The sequence below is a fragment of the Hyaena hyaena genome, unplaced genomic scaffold (genome assembly GCF_003009895.1).
Source record: "Hyaena hyaena isolate Hyena2069 unplaced genomic scaffold, ASM300989v1 scaffold_202, whole genome shotgun sequence".
In the NCBI taxonomy this organism is placed as follows: Eukaryota; Metazoa; Chordata; class Mammalia; order Carnivora; family Hyaenidae; genus Hyaena; species Hyaena hyaena.
In genome coordinates this window covers 490,292-509,244 of record NW_024080832.1, presented here as the reverse complement: position 1 = coordinate 509,244, position 18,953 = coordinate 490,292, and the positions used below count along the sequence as shown (strand labels likewise).

Genomic DNA, 18,953 nt, shown 5'->3' with positions numbered 1-18,953 from the left:
GTTTCACCATTTGAAATGTGAATAATAGGATTATTGAATAGATCAAAGAAATTAATGCATCCAAAGCACCTAGGATATAGGAAACATTCAAATAAGGTAGCAATTATTATTATTTTGGTTGTAATTCCACCCTCAGAGAATATCAAACAGTAGAATCAAAAGCTCTACCTCTCCATTCCCTACATTTATGTCCCTTTTCTGAGAGGTCAGGCCTGGGAGTCTGATAGACCAGGTTGGAAGTTTGGCCCTGTTGCTAGAACAGATTAGATCTGTAGACAAGGTACTTCTACCAGTATCCCCTTATGTAAAGATAACTGCCATATGTGGAGGAATTATTATGTACAGACATTGCCCTAAACACGTACACGCATTTTCCCAGTTAATTGTTCCTTAAGCCCCACAGGTAAGAATTATTACCCATATTTTTCAGTTGAGGAAACTGAGGCTCAGAAAGATTAAATAACTTTTTGAAACAGCAAGGCTAGGAAGCGGGAAATGGGACTTGAAACTGGGGATTCTATCATCTAGGGTTAATGAGACTTAAAAATGAGACGCTAGGTAAAATCGCTTGCCCCAAGTTTTTTGCTTTAGGAAACCTATTATTTTCCAGTTGTCACCTTCTCAGCAAGCTGTCTTAAAGTTGAACTTCTCCCTTCTCTGCGTCACTCCCCAACCCCTACTCCTCGACTCCATCTAACCTACTACGTATTGACTTTATTATTTGTCTTCCCCAACTCCTAGTGCCTTACTCCATGAGGGCAGGGACATTTGTCTGTTTTGTTCACTGCCGTCTTCCCAGCATTTATAGCAATGCCTGGCGCAGAGCAGGCATTACTTAGTCGTCCCAAGAATGACTATCACGCTCCCGGGAAGCGTCAAGAATCAGGATTACAGGCGCGTGGATTGAACCTCGCGGGGACCCTTCGTACCTCCCCTCCCGCCTAGATGTAAGTGACGAGATAAAGGGGAAGCCCCGCCCCTCGCTCGGCCGCGGCGGGTAAGGCGGTCACAGCGCAGCGCGGAGGGCGGATTGGATGACCGGGTGGGGTTTCTGCAGTCGCGTTTGACTCGTCGGTTTAACGGCGTCGGCGCTTGTTGTGTACGTCACTTCCGGGCGGCGCGCGGGACGGAGTGGTCAACGGCCTGCAGAGCAACATGCCTAAGTGAGTCGGGGCCCGAATCTGGGGATGTTCGCGGTCCCAGTCGCTACTGTGGCCCAGTGGGGAAGTGCAGAGCGGGTTCTAGCTCTTGAAGTTTCCCGGGAAGCGAGAGCGTGTGGGGGAGGGAGTCCGAGAGTTCTAGATACTGTTGTCTCCCGATGTGTGTAGGTCGGCTCCGGGCAAGGCAACAAAAAAAGCCTAGTTTGTGTTAGGTCGATTTGATTGACGTCTTGGCATCGCTCATAGGTCTTTTTATATTTTATCTTAGTTGGACTGCATTTCGGTGGATGGGCATCTGTTAACTGGTTGTCGTCTTTTTCTCTATCCTTCCACCCCTTTCCAGGTTTTATTGTGACTACTGCGACACATACCTCACCCATGACTCCGTAAGTAGGGTTTCTTTTCAGTTTCAAAACACCTTGTAGATAACAAATTGGGTTTTTCAGGTAGAAATTTGTGCTTTGATCCTGTTGAGGTCTAAGTGCTTCTGCTTGGAAAAAATAACCTGGTTTTCTTTCCCTGCATCTTTATTGTAACTGGTTTCGTAATTTGAAATTATTGGTCTTCCTGCAGTTAGGGTTTTGAGTTGAGACCTAAAATAATGAAGGTGAAAAAACCTTACATGACAAGTAAAAATTCCAGGAACGTGTCCTGGAGTTCAAATATTTGATTGTGGGGGCACCTGGGTGGCTCAGTTGGTTAAGCCTCTCACTTCAGCTTAGGTCAAGATCTCACCGTTCATTAGTTCGAGCCCCTCATAGGCTCTGTGCTAGCAGCTCAGAGCCTGGAGCCTGCTTCGGATTCTGTGTCTCTCTCTCTCAATGTTCCTCCCCTGCTTGCACTCTCTCTCAAAAATAAATATTTAAAAAAAACCAAAATATTTGATTTTGACAAGGCATTCAGACATTTGACTGATTAAACTGGAAAGAAATGACTAAATTTGAAACTGAGTACTGTACTTCAATTTAATTAAAACTGCTTAAATAATAACGACTAAGATTGAATATTTACTGTGTTTCAGGCAGTGTTCCAGATGCTTTACATGTATCATGTTGTTTAATGTTCATGATGAGCCTATACAGTTAGCATTATCTCCATTTTACAGAGGAGGAAACTGAGGTAGAGTATAGATAAATGACCCACGGGATGTTACTAAACCAGTAAGTTGTACAGAGCTGTAAAAAGAGCCTGGGCAGTGTATACTTAGGGTTTCTATGCCGGCAGGTCTCACACTTTTTTGTGTCATGGTCCTTTTATATTCTTGAAAATTACTGAGTTCTTTTCTTTATTATTATTATTTTAATGTCTGTTTTTGAGAATAAGGGAGAAAAAGCATGAGTGGGAGGGGCAGAGAGACAGAGGGAGACACAAAATCTGAAACAGGCTCCAGGCTCTGAGCTGCCAGCACAGAACCCCGATGTAGGGCTCGAACCCACGAACCGTGAGATCATGAACTGAGCCGAGGTCAGGACCCAACCCACTGAGCCACCCAGGTGCCCCAAAATACCAATTTAAAGAAAATTCTTAAAGAATTCTTTTAAAAAAATAGTTACAGGGCTTATATTGGTTTAGCTATTAATATTTGCTGTATTTGAAATTAAAACTTAAAATTTTAAAAATACTTACTGATTTGAAAGTAACAATAACAAACTTTATTTGTGAAACAAATGATCTTTTAAAATGAAAAATGGGAGCTCCTGGGTGGCTCAAGTCAGTTAAGCTGACTCTTGATCCCAGCTCAGGCCTTGATATCAATCAGGGTGGTGAGTTCAAGCCTTGCGTTGTGCTCCGTGCTGGACATGGAGCCTACTTATAAAATAATAATAGTACAAAAAAAGTTAAAAGTGGCCATGTTCAAAAAAATGCAGAATGGGGGCGCCTGGGTGGCTCAGTCGGTTAAGCGTCCGAGTTCGGCTCAGGTCATGATCTCGCGGTTCATGGATTTGAGCCCTGTGTCGGGCTCTGTGCTGACAGCCAACTCAGAGCCTGGAACCTGTTTCAGATTCTGTGTCTCCCTCTCTCTCTGACCCTCCCCTGCTCACACTGTGTCTCTCTCTCTCTCTCAGAAATAAATAAAATACTATATTAAAAAAAAAAGTGCAGAATGGCATTGCTTTAACCTTTTTACAGACCTCTTTAATGCCTGACGTAATGGCAGACCACTGGATTCTTCTGCATCAAATTTGTTGCACTATGTTTTGGTTGAATTATGTGAAGAAACCAGCCTCTCATGGATAAAGAGTGAAAAAAGGAGGGGTACCTTACTAGCCTTTTTAGGTGATTGTGGATATTCTCTAATACTTTGTTACTGCACCCAGACTCAACACATGGTTAGTTGCAGTGTGGAATCTTAAACCATATCAGACTTTTCATACTCTGCTACATCTAAATTCATTGGTCTGTCTTGCACTTTGAGTGAATCTTTTACCAGACAGGATTTTGTAAAATGCTCTGGTCATTTGGAAAATGAATATTGGAATATTGATTCACTCAGTTAAACAAATCTTCCAAGTGTTGACACATTTGATTATGTACTATAAAAATTCACATTAATGTCACTGTCTAATCAGAAATGGCTTTCCTTTAAATTCTTTTTTTTTTTTTTCTAAATATTGTATTTCTGAGAGAGAGAGAGAGAGACACAGAGCACAAGCGGGGGAGGGGCAGAGGGAGACACAGAATCTGAAGCAGGCTTCAGGCTCTGAGCTGTCAGCACAGAGCCCACTGTGAGGCTCAAACTGGTGAACTGCGAGACCATGACCTGAGCCAAAGTTAGACACTTAACTGACTGAGCCACCCAGGCGCCCCTAAAGTTCATTAATTCTTGAGATAGAGACAGGGTGCTAGCTGGGGAGGGTCAGAGAGAGAGGAGAGGGAGACACAGAATATGAAGCAGGCTTCAGGCTCTGAGCTGTCAGGACAGAGCCTGACCTGGGGCTTGAGATCCTGAGCCGTGAGATCATGACCTGAGCCAAAGTCAGATGCTTAACCGACTGAACCACTCAGGAGCCCCAGAAATGGCTTCTAAGTACTGGGAAGCCGACAAGCTCATGGTAGTAGATAAGGTTTTCTAAAATTCTGAGTTGTGTTTGAAAGCTCAAATTTTATTATTGGCAATAAATACTACCAATTGCTTCCTTGAAGTGACAGCCTCACTTCATTTATTTATTTTTGAGAAGTCTTGAATATCCAATTGGTTTCTCATTTGTTGTTTCACGTAAAAATGATGTCCAACAAAGAGGCAAGAGGTAAAACTTAACAACTTGAACCAGTTGCATTCCTGCTTTCCTTTGACTTAGCTTCCTGTTTTGGCATGTAGCTGAAGTACTTTGTACATACTTCCCATTTTGCACCTAGAATATTAAAAAGACATGAATCCTGCTTAGGATTCTCTCCCTCAGCCTCTGCCCTTCCACTGTTCATGCTTGCACGCTCTCTCTCTCTCTCAAAATCAATAAATGAAAAAAAAAGACAGTCTGTGTTTATGTGACATTGGTCATATCTGCTGCTTCTGAAGCAATTTTGTGAAGAGAGGATATGTCAGTAGGGGGTGGTTAGACGGCAATGAGGAGCATCTGAGTAAGATCTGGGCTCCAGGCCTTGGTTTGCTGCTTACTTGCTATGTGTTTTAAGACAAGTCTTTGAGCATAAATTGAAGATGACAACCTTGTGATTCTTTTTTTAAATTTTACTTATTTATTTATTTTGAGAGAGAGAGAGCATGAGCAGGGGAGGGGCAGAGAGAAGGCAAGAGAGAATCCCAAGCTGGCTCCATGCTGTCAGCATGGAGCCTGATGCGGGGCTGGACCCCATGAACTGTTAGATCTTGAGCTGAGCTGAAATCAAGAATTGGACACTTAACCAACTGAGCCACCCAGTTGCGCCAAACTTGTGATTTAAAAAAAAATTTTTTAAATGTTTATTTATTTTTGAGAGAAATAGACAGAATGCAAGCAGGAGAGGGGCAGAGAAAGAGGGAGACACAGAATCAGAAGCAGGCTTCAGGCTCTGAGCTCCAGGGTCTGAGCTGTCAGCACAGAGACTGATTCGGGGCTAAAACCCATGGACCCGTGAGATCATGACCTGAGCTGCAGTTGAACGCTTAATCAACTGAGCCACCCAGGTGCCCCCCAACCTTGTGCTTTTTAAATCAGTTTTATTGACTTATACTTTGTTTGATTAAATGCACACATTTTAAGTATACAGCATGATGACTCGGCAAATACTTAACAGTTTGGTGTGTACATTGAGATAATAGAACCATCACCCCAGAAATATCCCTTTGTGTTTTTCGGCAGTCATTCTCCTGTACCCTTGGCCCCCGACTGATCCGATTTTTATTATGAAAGATCAGTATTACTGGTTTTAAAACTTGATGAGTGAAATTTTATGGTATATACTCATGTATCCTTTTTTTTCTTTTTTTTTTTTTTGCTGAGCAGGCTTTTGAGATTTGTCCATATGGTGTATATCAGTGATCGGTTCTGATTAATATTCCATTGTACTATGAGCATGTGATTATTATGATGATTGAGACACTGCTTATAAAGTAGATAGCATGGTGTTTGGTATGTGGTAAGTGTTCAATAAATGTTAACTTAAACAAATGGTTGTAACTGTGGAGTTTATCTTATATCAGTTTTACCTTGGTAAAGCTCTTAAAGAACAAAAGGATTAGTGGGCTAGAGATAAAGTCTGTATGTGATTCACATAGCCTGTATTCTAGACTTATAGTCATTAACAAGAAAATATTCTTATGAACAGTATTATATATATATAAATATATATTTATATATATTTAAAGTACTTATATATTAAGTATATATAAATAAATATATAAACTATATTATTTTGCTATAGAATAACCTAAGAAAGGACATTAAAACGACATTATATTCTAGATCAGGAGTTTGCAAACTTTTCTTAAAGTGCCAGATTGTAATTATTTTAGGTTCGTGGACCATATAGTTTTTGTTGTGATGACTTGTAGACTCTGGGTCTAAAGTTCTTTCTTGTCTCAGCAAGGATTAAAAAATAGGAGAGAGAGAGATGGCTAATGTCTGGGAAAAGACAAGAGCCCTGAATAAGGGTCCTTGCCCCATATTTGTTAAGATCAGAAGGCTTACAAACATGATGGGCGTGCACAAAGAGGCAAGATACTGTGAACATTAACTTATAGGCATGAGGGAAAGGGGGTTTTTGAAGATATACAATGTTTGGGGTTTGGGTTAATGTAAAGCAAAATCCTGGTGCCAGACAGATGGTAGTTAATGGCAGATAGGAGACGCCGTGTCTGTTTGTCTTAGCTAGCCTAGGGGAGAAGATAGGGGAAATAACCTCAGGGTTAATAAGACACCTTTTCTTTTTCTTTTTTTTTTTTTTTTTTTTTTTTTTTTTACAAATAGTTTATTGTCAAATTAGTTTCCACATAACACTCAGTGCTCATCCCCACAAGTGTCCTCCTCCCTGCCCATCCCTCCTCCCCCCCACATCCATCAGTCCTCAGTTTTTGTCAGCATTCAAGAGTCTCATGGTTTGCCTCTCTCCCTTTCCCCCACCATTTCCCCCCTTCTTCTCCCCCTTGTTCCTCCGTCAAGTTCCTCCTAATCCTCCTATACGTGCAAACATATGATATTTGTCCTTCTCTGCCTGACTTATTTCGCTCAGCATAACACCCTCAAGGTCCATCCATGTTGCTACACATGGCCAGATTTCATTGTTTCTCATTGCCATGTAGTATTCCATGGTATAGATAAACCACATCTTCTTGATCCATTCATCCGTTGATGGACACTTAGGCTCTTTCCATGCTTTAGCTATTGTGGAGAGTGCTGCTATGAACATTGGGGTACATGTGCTCCTATGCCTCAGCATTTCTGTATCCCTTGGGTAAATTCCTAGCAGTGCTATTGCTGGGTCATAAGGGAGTTCTATTGTTAGTTTCCTGAGGAACCTCCACACTGTTTTCCAGAGGGGCTGTACCAGTTTACATTCCCACCAACAGAAGACACCTTTTCTTTTTTAACCATCTCTGCTCTGGGCTGCTTAGTCTGCGGCGTATTGGTCTATAGTCCAATTTACTTGTTTTGCCTTACTTGGCCCTATTCTCCTGTGAAAGCAGCTTCTCTGCTATAGTACTAAATTGGGAGGCACTTTTGCCCTACCTGCCTAATCTTGCTTACCTCATATGCCTTCGTATTGGGAGCCTTTGCACCCATTCCTACCTTGGGCCTTTGCCCATCCCTATCTACCTTGGGGTTTGCACCCCCCTATTCTTGGTGCCTTTGCACCGTCCTATTCTTGGGGTGCCAATCATGTTTACCCAAACGCAGGTGAGAGCATGCTATGGCTTTTTATTTTTCTATGCCTTGTTAACCCATTGGTATAAGCCCAGGATTCCTAAGCCTGTCCCCCACAGTGACTCAGTTCTGCTTTGTGGGCAAAAGAAATAGTACATAAACGAATGTGGCTGTTTCACTAACTTGTTTTACAAAATCACGTGGCTGGCCTAAGGGCCACAGATTGTGGACCTTTGTTTTAGATAATACAGTAAATTACCACAGTATATTACTGGATAATATTTATAAGTAATGCTTTAGCACCCAGCTTAAGCCTCTTGAGGTAGCCTGGCTTTTCTATAAAGGAAAGGCTTTATAAAATTTCGAGTTTGGGCAACTTGTTTCTGTGACTGATCGGACTTTTTTGTTTTACAGCCATCTGTGAGAAAGACACACTGCAGTGGTAGGAAACACAAAGAGAATGTGAAAGACTACTATCAGAAATGGATGGAAGAGCAAGCCCAGAGCCTGATCGACAAAACAAGTATGTTTCGATCTCTTGTTCTGATGCGGTAGAATGGTCCCATTCTTTCACATCCCTGTCTCTCTGTTGTTTTTCACAGAAGCGACTTATTCTGAATTATAAATAGGAGCATTCTGATGTGTTGAATGACAGAATCAGAAGATCTTTAGTTTCCCAGGGAATCTAGAAACACGTTAATATTAATTATTGAGGTTAGAGCAATCGGGTATTGATAACATTGGCAAGTGGGGCAGAGAAGAATGAGTTGCCTAATGTTTCTTTGTTGACATGGACCAGATTTTGTAGCAAATTTGTACAGATTTTGTAGCAAATGAAACCCCTTTGTAGTGAACTGTTTTCGTTTTATAATAGGAAAAGGCAAGGGGTGGGTTTATGATTACCTTCAAAGAGTTTGAGAGACTTTGAGACTTTGAGTTTCTTAGTCATGTAGTCCTGACAAAGACACCTGCTCGAAAAGGAAGCTGATGTGACGCAGTAGTCTGGGTATGTTTTGGACCTCTGTTGGACATGCCATACTCTTTTTATTTAATTAGGGACATTTTTGTTTAGGCTGATTGAGTTCAAGACATTGACAGAAGATGAGCCTGGAGCCTGACATGGGGTTTGATCTCATGAACCATAGGATCATGACCTGAGCCAAAATCAAGAGTTGGATGCATACCCAACTGAGCCACTCTGGCAACCAAGTGTATTTTTAATTTTAATTCCAGTATTGTTAACTATGAGTATATGTTTTAGTATTTGTTTGTGACTTTTTGTAAAGCCTAATAGAAATGATCTTCAGTTTCTTTTCATTTGTGCCTCATATTGTCAGAAAGAAAGAAGTTTATTTTATTGGACATTTTTTAAGATCATACTGTCCTTCAGAGTGGGCTCTTTAAAATCGTTGTTTCTCATTCATATCTCTTAGCTCAGTACATTCAAAATTGGTAAACCATAATGATGAAAAGTTTTGCAAAGTCTGGTCTTTGGTATCACACTTGGGTTTTTTGTTTTTGTTTTTGTTTTTTAAGTTTGATTATTCATTCTGAGAGAGACAGTGCAAGTGGGGCAGGGTCAGAGACAGTGGAGACAGAGAATTCCAAGCAGGCTTTGTGCTGTCAGTGCAGAGCCAGATGCGGGGCTTAAATTCATGAAACTGTGGGATCATGACCTAAGCCAAAACTAGGAGTCAGATGCTTAACCTCCTGAGCCACCCAGGCATCCCTCACACATTTTTCAAACAAAACTGAATGGTTTGAATTGGTTATAAACTACATCTACAGATTAAAGGTGATTGATTGCTTCTCTTTGGTAAGACACTGGTAGATGGGAGGTCTTCACTCCAGGCTCTCATAGTTAATTTGACCATAGCATTTTTGACTAAATAAAAGTTAAGAAACCCAAAGCAGTAAGCCAGGTTGTAATTTCTGCTGGTAAACACAGTTGATGTAGAAACTGTAGAGGCCGTGATGTAGTGATCTTAAATGAATAATTTTTAGAGCGAAATCATTGTGAAATAAAATGAAAAGGGTTAGTTTAGTAAATGGGGTATTGAGTTCTTATTCGGTGTGTGTTGTTTTTTTCTTTCCAAAGCCGCTGCATTTCAGCAAGGAAAGATTCCTCCTACTCCATTCTCTGCTCCCCCTCCTGCAGGGGCCATGATTCCACCTCCCCCCAGTCTCCGTAAGTTCACAAAGTTTTTATCAGTTAAGAGGGGCAGATTATCCTTTGATTTTGTTGAATTATCTTATAGTTGGCTTCTGAATGCTTGTTGAATGAATAGATAGTAAAAGAAAGTAACATCAGTGGAATGATTTCTGAAATGTCTTCGGAGTTACCTTCTGATTGCATTATTACTAGGATATGGTATTCATGACATCCCAAGTGGGGCCAAGACAATTCAGTGGAAAAGTCAGAATGTACCTGTGATTAGATGAGTTAATATATGGAGAGATATTGATGAGTACATTCAATTATTTATTGCTCTGAACGCAATAAATGGATTAAAGTGTAGTGGATAAACTCTTCAGTCTTTCTTCCTATTTTTAACCCAGGTAACACAAATATATATACCTTGGGAAAACCAAGAATTGGACAGTTGAAAATGGGGTGGATCAAAGGCCTCTCTTCTCTGAGAAGGTTTTTTGTTTCTAAATGACAGAAGGGAATAACTAGGCCTTAAGTTCCATGGCTTTCCTGGAAGGGCTTAGAATTGAAATTGAATTCAGAAACCTAACATTGGTCCTATAAGTAACCATGGATGTGAACACAAGTGGTCTGTAGTTGTACACTAAAGCAGGTAGACCACTAATGGCCCACCAAACCTTTCTTGGGCTTCCACCATCCTGGGCCTGGTCAGGCCTTGGTCACAGCAGCTCTCAGGTCACCTGTCTTACTCTGTATGTTGGCTGGTTGGCACCCAACTCTGTTATTTTTAATAGTGGAATAATCTATAATATGAATGTGCCATAATTAACCTCACCTTTTTGTAATTGTTGGACACTTAAGTTATTCCAAAATGTTGTAAATGGTACTGTCAGGAATATCCCTGCATACACATCTGTGTATTTCCAAAGAATCTTTTAAAGATTTTGACTTTTTTTTAGCTAAAAGAAGATATATATCTTAACAGCTATATATATATATGATATATATTTAATATAAAATATTAAAATATATTTTAATGTTTCTTTAACGTCTATATTTGAGAGAGAAGAGGGCAGAAAGAGAGGGATATAAAGGATATGAAATGGGTTCTGTGCTGACAGCAGAGTGTTGATGTGGGGCTCGAACTCCCCAACTGTGAGATCATGACCTGAACTGAAGTTGGACGCTTAATTGACTAAGTCACCCAGGCACTCCAAAGATTTTAATTTTTTTAAAAAACAGATCTGAAATTATGTACTTGTGGCTTAAGTTGGCCAGGAACTCTACAGAAGGTGTAATACCCTTTAAAAAAAATTAAACTTTTGGAATTTTTTAAACCTGTGCTGACTTCATTTTGTATTTCTGTCTAGGCAGTCTTGTTCTTATTTTTCAGTCATAAAGTAACTGAAGTTTTGTAGCATATTGATTTTTATGGATCTACTGTTATAAAAGAAATTGTAAGAAGTCTATTATTCCAGAACTTGGGCTGGACCATAAGCCCTACTAGGTTCATAGAAGAGGAAATGTTAATATATAAGCATATCTTAACCTCAGCCCCTATTTGTTATTGCAGCGGGTCCTCCTCGCCCTGGTATGATGCCAGCACCCCACATGGGGGGCCCTCCCATGATGCCAATGATGGGCCCTCCTCCTCCTGGGATGATGCCAGTGGGACCTGGTAAGTTTGAATCTCTTTCCTTTTAGGATGCTCCATTGTGTTGTGTTTTAGTGCTTTGTTTAAGTGGAATTCTTACTACGTTGTCTAAATGTATTGCGACAAATTACACTTGGTGAATCTGTAATGATAAAATTTTATCAGTATGATTGGATGATATCCAAAGACCTTGTGCTACTAAAAGGATACGGCTGCCTTTTTTATTTCCTTCTCCCTCCCTCCTGTTTCCTTGCCTTCCTCCTGACTTTTGGTCATCCATAATGAAGAGGAAGGTAGTTGAATTTTTCCCAAGGGGGTAAGATAGGTAAATACTTATACTGCTACTTTTTTCAGTTTTGATCTGGAGCACTGCTGCCTCTTGTTGCTGACTCAATCTTTGGTTAACTAGGCCAGGTTAGTGTATGAAAAAGGCCTCAGCCCTGTAGTTAGTCTTTTATTCAGGAAAGGGGGAAACCCCATCTCAAACATTGTAATTTAACATAAACATAAATATATACTAACATGCAGATTTTTCTGATACTAGTCAGGGCCTTTGCTTTGAAATCGAGCATAGTGATTGATTGGAGCACCATATATTTCTTGCCTAAACCAGTAAACCATACCCATAATGCATTCTTTACCAACTTTAGTGTCTATTTCTTTCACGGATAGAAACCTTGTGAGGCAATCTACAATCTTTTATGATCCTCTCACCTATCAAATCTGTGAGCACTTTTTGGGATAATTTACTTTTTCTAAGTATCCACATAGTTTTCACGGAAGCAGTTCTTTTTTAAATGCTCATTTTTGGGGCGCCTGGGTGGCTTAGTCAGTTAAGCGTCCGACTTTCGCTTAGGTCATGATCTCGTGGTTCGTGGGTTCGAGCCCCGCGTCAGGCTCTGTGATGACTGTCAGCTCAGAGCCTGGAGCCTATTTCAGAGTCTGTGTCTCCCTCTCTGTCTGACCCTCCCCTGCTCACGCTGTCTCTCTCTCTCTGCTAGAAATAAATAAAAAAATAAAATGCTCATTTTTATTGACTTGCAGAAGTTAAATTCTATAATAAGAATAAATACAACGGACATAAGTCTACAACTCGACTGGTAAGACAAGGTAGACAAGGTGCAGAGGTTTTAGTTAGAGTAGCTTCCTAGCTAGAAGCATTCAATGTGCTTGCTACGGGTATCATTTAGAGGGTTAGGAGGAGAGTATAGGTAAGAGTTCCTGCCTTACTGGGTTTTGAAGCCCAAACAAAGTGATTTAGATGGCTTTTTGTGCATTCTTTTTTTTTTGAGAGTGAGAGCCCGTGTGCACTTGGCACGTGGAGGAGAGGCAGAGGAAGATGGGGAGAGAATCTTAAGCAGGCTCCTTGCCCAGCGTGGAGCTCTGGCTCATTACCCTGAGGTCATGACCTGAGCCACCCAGGCATCCCTTCTTTTACATTCTTAAATCAAGGTCACAAATTCAAATCCTAGAGGGTTTAGGAATGTGGTGGACTGGAAATGCATGACACACCTAAAGAAGGCTTCTAGAAAAAAAAAAAAAAAAAGAAGCCTTCTAGAACTAGCTTCGGCCTGCAGTTGACATTTGAGAATGCAGGCTTAGTGTTGCCAGTTCTCCCGAGTATTTTGTTGTTGTTTTCAGCCAGGATAAAATCATAATACGGGATTTAATTAAGATGCTTAACTAGTTGGGGGTGGGCAGGGATAAGAATTGGTTGACATAACATAGAACGTTGGCCATGGGTGAGTAATTATTGAAGCTGGATGATGGGTACATGGATGTTCATTATACTCTTTCTATTCTTGTGTATGTTTGAATATTTCCATAATAAAAGGTTGATGAAAGGTATCCAGACTTACTAGTAATTAGACTTAATAATTGCCAGTGTTGGCAACTGATTAAAATTAAATGTACTGTGGAGACCAAAGTAAACAAGTTTTCAGCTGCCTGGTTTTCAGTCTTTGGTCTAGCTGAGTTTCTTCTAGGAAATGCTGAATTTAGATTATGTTATGGTAGAGTTTTTAATAAGATACTTAGAAACTTAGTATCATTTTCCATTCCTTTTGAAATTGATCTTAACATTTGTACCTGTTGAATTTTGTGTCTTTGCATATCCTTGTGTTTACTTTTTGTGGTAAGGCTGTATTCGGTTCTAAATGCAGTTTTCTCTTGAACTGTGGCAGACCTTTAATCAAAATGGTTTAAAAAGTAATTAGGTAAAATTTGATAGTTAAAGAGAAGATCTATAACATGAAAATTATGAGGCATAATGATAAAATGAATACCCGTGAACCCACCGTTCGGCCAAGGAAGTAGAATATTAGCAATTCTGTGAAGCTGCCAGTGTTCTTCCCCAACCCCCGTCTCTTCTGCCCTCCCTTCCCTGGCTCATTTATTTGTCTGGTGTATTGATAGGACACTTCAAAAAATTCTTTGACAGTTTCTAAAATGCATTAGAAAAATTAGATTTGTATATGTGCGCTAATTGTCATAAATCATGTTATTGCCTATTTTTCTTGACTTGAGCTAAGTATGGTTACTAACAGGTTCTGAGCATGGGCCTCCTGCTCACCTTTCCTACAACTCCGAACAAACGCTTAGTGTTAAGATTGTCCTCTCTGCCATTCATGGAAATAGCTCCTGGTTATATGGTGGATAGAACTGATGAAGAGAGCTCACTGGGTAACATGTGACTTAGTTGTGAATTTCCCCGAGTGAGAAAAGGTCAGTTTAGGGAACTAGTGTCCCTGGTGGTTTCTGGAAAGCACTCTATTAATAGCTCCCCCTTACTATGATTAGATCATGATGCCCATATGGTTCTTGTGTTGACCTTTGTTCTTTGTTTGAGAATGTCTAAGTAATTTACAGAGGTGATAAATTTGTTGCATTTCTTCTGGCAAGTGTGTCTTTTTTCTAGCATTTTGCAGGGGGCTACTTTTTGTCTTTCGTTGAAGTCCCATTAAGCTCTCTATAAGTAGTAGTTTTCTGACTCTCTTTTTTCCTTTTCTTTGTTTTGTCCTGCAGCTCCTGGAATGCGGCCGCCTATGGGAGGCCACATGCCGATGATGCCTGGGCCCCCGATGATGAGACCTCCTGCCCGTCCCATGATGGTGCCCACTCGACCGGGAATGACTCGACCGGACAGATAAGGAGAGACAGGGGCCTCTTTGTATCCATTTTATATCACTCGTTCTGCTTCACCAGGAGATCATGGTGCTGTGACTCTGGGTGTTTTCTAACGGCATGACAAGGAAGACTTGCTCCCCCTTCCTATCAAACAGAGGATAGTTTTTGCGAGGGAGTAGTGGGACAAACAAACAACAAAAAGAGCAATTTTCATTTGTATTGTGAAATGTGAAAATAAAGTTGTCAACTGTTTTAGTTAAAACTGTGTTCCCTTTTTTCTCCCCCCTGTATTCTTTGTGTGTCATAAAAGAGATGAAGTATTCCAGTTGTATTTCTCTAGCTCATTCTCTCTTCAGCATGCCCTCTGCATGGCATTTTGTTTTTCCTTAGTTATCGAGTTAGTCCCTTTGGACATCTTGCCTTTATTTAGTAAAGCTCTTATGTACAAGACTTGGTAAATCTAACATTGGTGGAGCTTTTTGTTGATTAAAATAATAAACAGCACATTTGGTTACTTTTTCACGTGAACATTTGGTGTGGTAAGTGGAAAGTTCTAAGTCTTTTATGCTGAAGTAGGGAAAAAGACTTTTCAGTGTATGCATGTCAGCTAAAGATGGCAAGAATGGCCTTAACCTCAGCTTCTCCTTTCTCTTAGTTCCTCTTTTTCATAGGTTTCAGTATCAGAAAACTTTCTACTAGCAATGGTAAAATTATGCAGATTTCCATGGTACAGAAATTGTCTTCAGAATGTCATTTGTTATATCAAAGAAACATCTAGAAAGTAAGCCATTGGCACTGTTCATATTCAGCTCGGTGTAAAATCCGAACTGCTATTTCACGTTGCAAAGGGGAATAAAAACTGCTACAGTCTTTGGGGAGGGCAGTTTAGCAGGATCTGTCAGAATTACAGTACCTTTGACTACAAGACTGTGCATTGTATGGGGCGCCTGAGTGGCTTAGTCGGTTGAGCGTCCGACTTTCGCTTAGGTCATGGTCTCGCGGTTTGTGGGTTCGAGCCCCGCGTCGGGCTCTGTGCTGACTGCCAGCTTGGAGCCTGGAGCCTGGAGCCTGTTTCGGAGTCTGTGCCTCCCTCTCTCTCTGACCCTCCCCTGCTCACGCTGTCTCTCTCTCTCTCCTAGAAATAAAATAAAACATTAAAAAAAAAAATTTTTTTTTAAGATAAAAAAAAAAAAGACTGTGCATTGTAGCAGAAGACTGGAAATAACATACATGTCCATCGAAGGGGCCTGATTTATCAAGTATGATACATCTATAAAATGGCATATACTAGGCACGTTAAAACAATAAAGAAGCTCTCTGTGGGGAAAGATCTCCAACATCCACATTGTTTTGAACCTTGATTTGTTGAGAATGTATTATTCACTGCTATTCGTACTTGAAGTATGTATATGTACCTGTTTGTGCATAAAGGATCTCTGGAAGGACATATACACAACTGGTAATCCTCGTTGCCAGTGAAGAGTAAATGGGTGGCTGGGGGACCGGGATGAATGAGAAAGGCTTGTCACCTTTCTGTATCTTTTGGAATTTGAATCTTTACTTAAAGACACAACAGGGGCACGTGGGTGGCTCAGTTGGTTAAGTGTCCAACTTCAGCTCAGGTCATGATCTCCTGGTTCATAGGTTCAAGCCCCATGTTGTGCTCTGTGCTGACAACTCAGCCTGGAGCCTGCCTGGAATTCTGTGTCTCCCTCTCTCCGCTCCTCCCTTGCTCATGCTGTGACTCTCTCTGTCTCTCAAAAATAAGTAAACATTAAAAACAATAATAAAATGATCTTTGCCATCTGAGGTTATTGTTATAGTGATTTTCTGGCAGAGGGTGCCCTAAACCAGAAGTTACAACCTAGCTGATTTTTTTAAAATAAAGATTCCAGATTTTGATCTAATATATCTGAGGTGAGGCTTAGGAAATTCACAATTTTGGAAAGCTCCCCATGAAATTTTTATTATTGGTGGGCTGGGCAAACTCTGTCTTAGGATAATACTGGAGATATGTGTATGTCTATATATACTTTTTTATAGATGTATAGCTGGAAACTGAAATAGCACTAGGTGGGTGGCTTTTTCCCCCTAGAAACTTGAAGAGGGGCTAATTAAGGCAAATAACCTTATCTAGGTAAACAGGTGGTCAAAAATAGACATCTGGACAGAGATGATTTTATGCTAAGCCTCTAAAAGCTGAGTCAATTTCCTAATTTGAGCCTTTACTAGGACTACTTGTTGCTTTTTAGCTTTCCGTTGTTATATCTTTCAATGAAAGACTTACCAGAAATTGATTATTTGTATAGCTGACTTTTATAGCTCAGATTTGTTATTTCAATCTGCAGACTTAAGAGGTTGTTAGGGGAAACTGCCAACTGAGCTTACATGTGACTCAGCACGTTTGTGGTTTGGATGGCTCTCTCGGGCTCACCGTGCTGAGGCTGTCTTTTGTGTATATATAGAAAGCCCACAGATCCCTATTTTATTTTTTAAAATAGTCTCAGGTACTTTGGAATAACCCCAGTCTTCCTAAAAGAAAGCTTTTTCCAAAGTAAATTTTTAAGGTTGAATATCCATTCTAGAAACATTATTTTTCTTTTTTTTTTTTTTTAAGTTTTTATTTATAAGTACTCTCCATACCCAATGTTGAGTCTTGAACTCACCACTGGAGATCAAGAGTTGCACACTCCACCGACTGAGCTAACAACCAGGGGCCCCGAAACATTTGTTTTCTTGGAAGAACGTGTGTTATATAGTTTTAGAAAAACAGTGTGATGACTCAAAAGTTTAACAAACTTTACACTGAACTAAAGTAGGAATAAATAGTTCTAAGGTTCTTTTTGTCTTTTTATTAACTCCGTCAAAGTCAAACTGGAGCACCTGGGTGTGTTTGCTAAATGTCTGACTGGCTCGGTCACAGGTTCATGGGTTCGAGCCCCATGTTGGGGCTGCTGTGCTGACCGCTCGGGGCCTGCTTCAGATTCTCTCTCTCCCTTTGTCTCTCTCTCTCTGCCCCTCCTCTGCTCATTCTCTCTCTTTCTCAAAAATAAATGAGCATTAAAAACAACTTTCAAGAAGTCAAACTGTTACAGCTAATGATCATAAGACATTTCCTTTGTAAGAGGCTGTGAAGAACCCAAACTTATTTATTGCTATTGATCTACGCCTTTAGACATCTGGTTTTAATTGTAAAATGTGAATTAACTATAATGTGAGGTTTGTATAGTGCAAACAAGAATGCCACTAGATCTCAAGAATTGAAGAAGTTAGTGTAGATGTGGGGCAACATGCTTTCTCCCTTTTCTGTGAGAAGATCCAGAGTCGCTGGAAGTGCATTTGAAGTCTAAGCTAGCATCGTTTCCATTGCCTCGGCTTCAGTGGTTTGTCAGAATGCCAGTCCCCTTGATTCCCAGCTGCACGAGAAATGGGATCCTTGCATAGAGCCACAGGCTAATTTGGTCATCCTGTATGGAAAAAGTCCAGTGGTGATTAAGTGTTTGTCCCAATTAAATAGCTTCAGTCAGATGGTATCTTTTAGGCTCCTGGATGTATTTGGTAAACAGAAGAAAAAAGCCTAGCCTGCCTTAGGTTTACAGAAATGTCCTGAAATAAATGTTAATCTGATTGGGGTCATTTCTTTCCCTCCCAATTGAAAGCTTTCAGGTTAGGTTTTCTGGCACAGAATCAAATAAAACATTTAGGATAGTTCATTAGATAGGTACAGAATTAAGGAAATCTGTGTGCTGTTTATTGTCCTCTCTAGGGGTGGGAGAGATTGCAGACTTAATAGAAAAGTTGGCAAGAAAAGAACTGTACAAAGAACACTTAAATACCCTCTGACCAAGGTATTAGCTATTGGCATTTCACTTCATTTGTCTGATTATTTGTGTGTGTGTTTTCTCCCTCTCTCTGTATGTACATGTATATATATTTTTCCTGAACCATTTGGGAGTAAGTTGCTTATATCCAGCCTTTTACCATAAATACTTAGGTATACATTTTTTTTAAGGTATACATTTTCTTAAGAATAAGTACATTTTCTTACACAACCATGGTTTACTCGTCAAGCTCAAAAAATGTATCCTTTATTCAATAATTTAATCTGCCCATCTGATTTCATTTTTGTCCATTGATCCAACATGGTCCTTACAGTTTTTTTCCCTTTCCTTTACAGGATCCCCTTCAGAATCATGTACTTCATTTTTTGGTCAGATTTCCTCAGTCTCCTTTAATTTAGAACAATTCTCAGCCTTTGTCTTTTATGGCACTGATAATTTCACTAACTTTTGTTTAATACAGTGCCCCTCATTTCTCATTTTGGGTTTGCCTGATGTTTTCTCATGATTACATTCTGGTACATGTCCTCAGTTGTGTCTCTGGGACATCACATCTGTAGGCAGGCACATAATGTCCATCCGCCCCTCGGTGATGATAATGTTGATTACCCATCAAGGTGTTGTCCAATTTCTCCATACTTGTTCTTTTTGAATAAGTGTCTTTCCTCAGCTGCCATTTAAAAAAGGCCCGTTGACTTAGTGCTCATTTAATAGTAAGACTTT

General features: G+C 40.2%; 1 protein-coding gene across 1 annotated transcript; it reads left to right on the top strand.

The window, feature by feature from the left end:
- The first annotated feature begins 1,056 nt into the window (after positions 1 to 1,056).
- Positions 1,057 to 14,653, top strand: SNRPC (small nuclear ribonucleoprotein polypeptide C). Its single transcript, XM_039241868.1, has 6 exons — positions 1,057 to 1,163; positions 1,504 to 1,546; positions 7,874 to 7,982; positions 9,558 to 9,647; positions 11,185 to 11,289; positions 14,290 to 14,653. The coding sequence occupies exons 1-6, from the start codon at positions 1,156 to 1,158 to the stop codon at positions 14,412 to 14,414; spliced, it is 480 nt and encodes a 159-aa protein (XP_039097799.1). The 5' UTR covers positions 1,057 to 1,155; the 3' UTR covers positions 14,415 to 14,653.
- The last annotated feature ends 4,300 nt before the right edge of the window (positions 14,654 to 18,953 follow it).

What these genes read in the sequence shown, in the direction of transcription:
- SNRPC (XM_039241868.1), top strand. An exon ending in TCCACCTCCCCCCAGTCTCC is followed by an intron (nt 9,648 to 11,184) that starts GTAAGTTCACAA and finishes TTGTTATTGCAG; the next exon opens with CGGGTCCTCCTCGCCCTGGT. An exon ending in GATGATGCCAGTGGGACCTG is followed by an intron (nt 11,290 to 14,289) that starts GTAAGTTTGAAT and finishes TTTGTCCTGCAG; the next exon opens with CTCCTGGAATGCGGCCGCCT.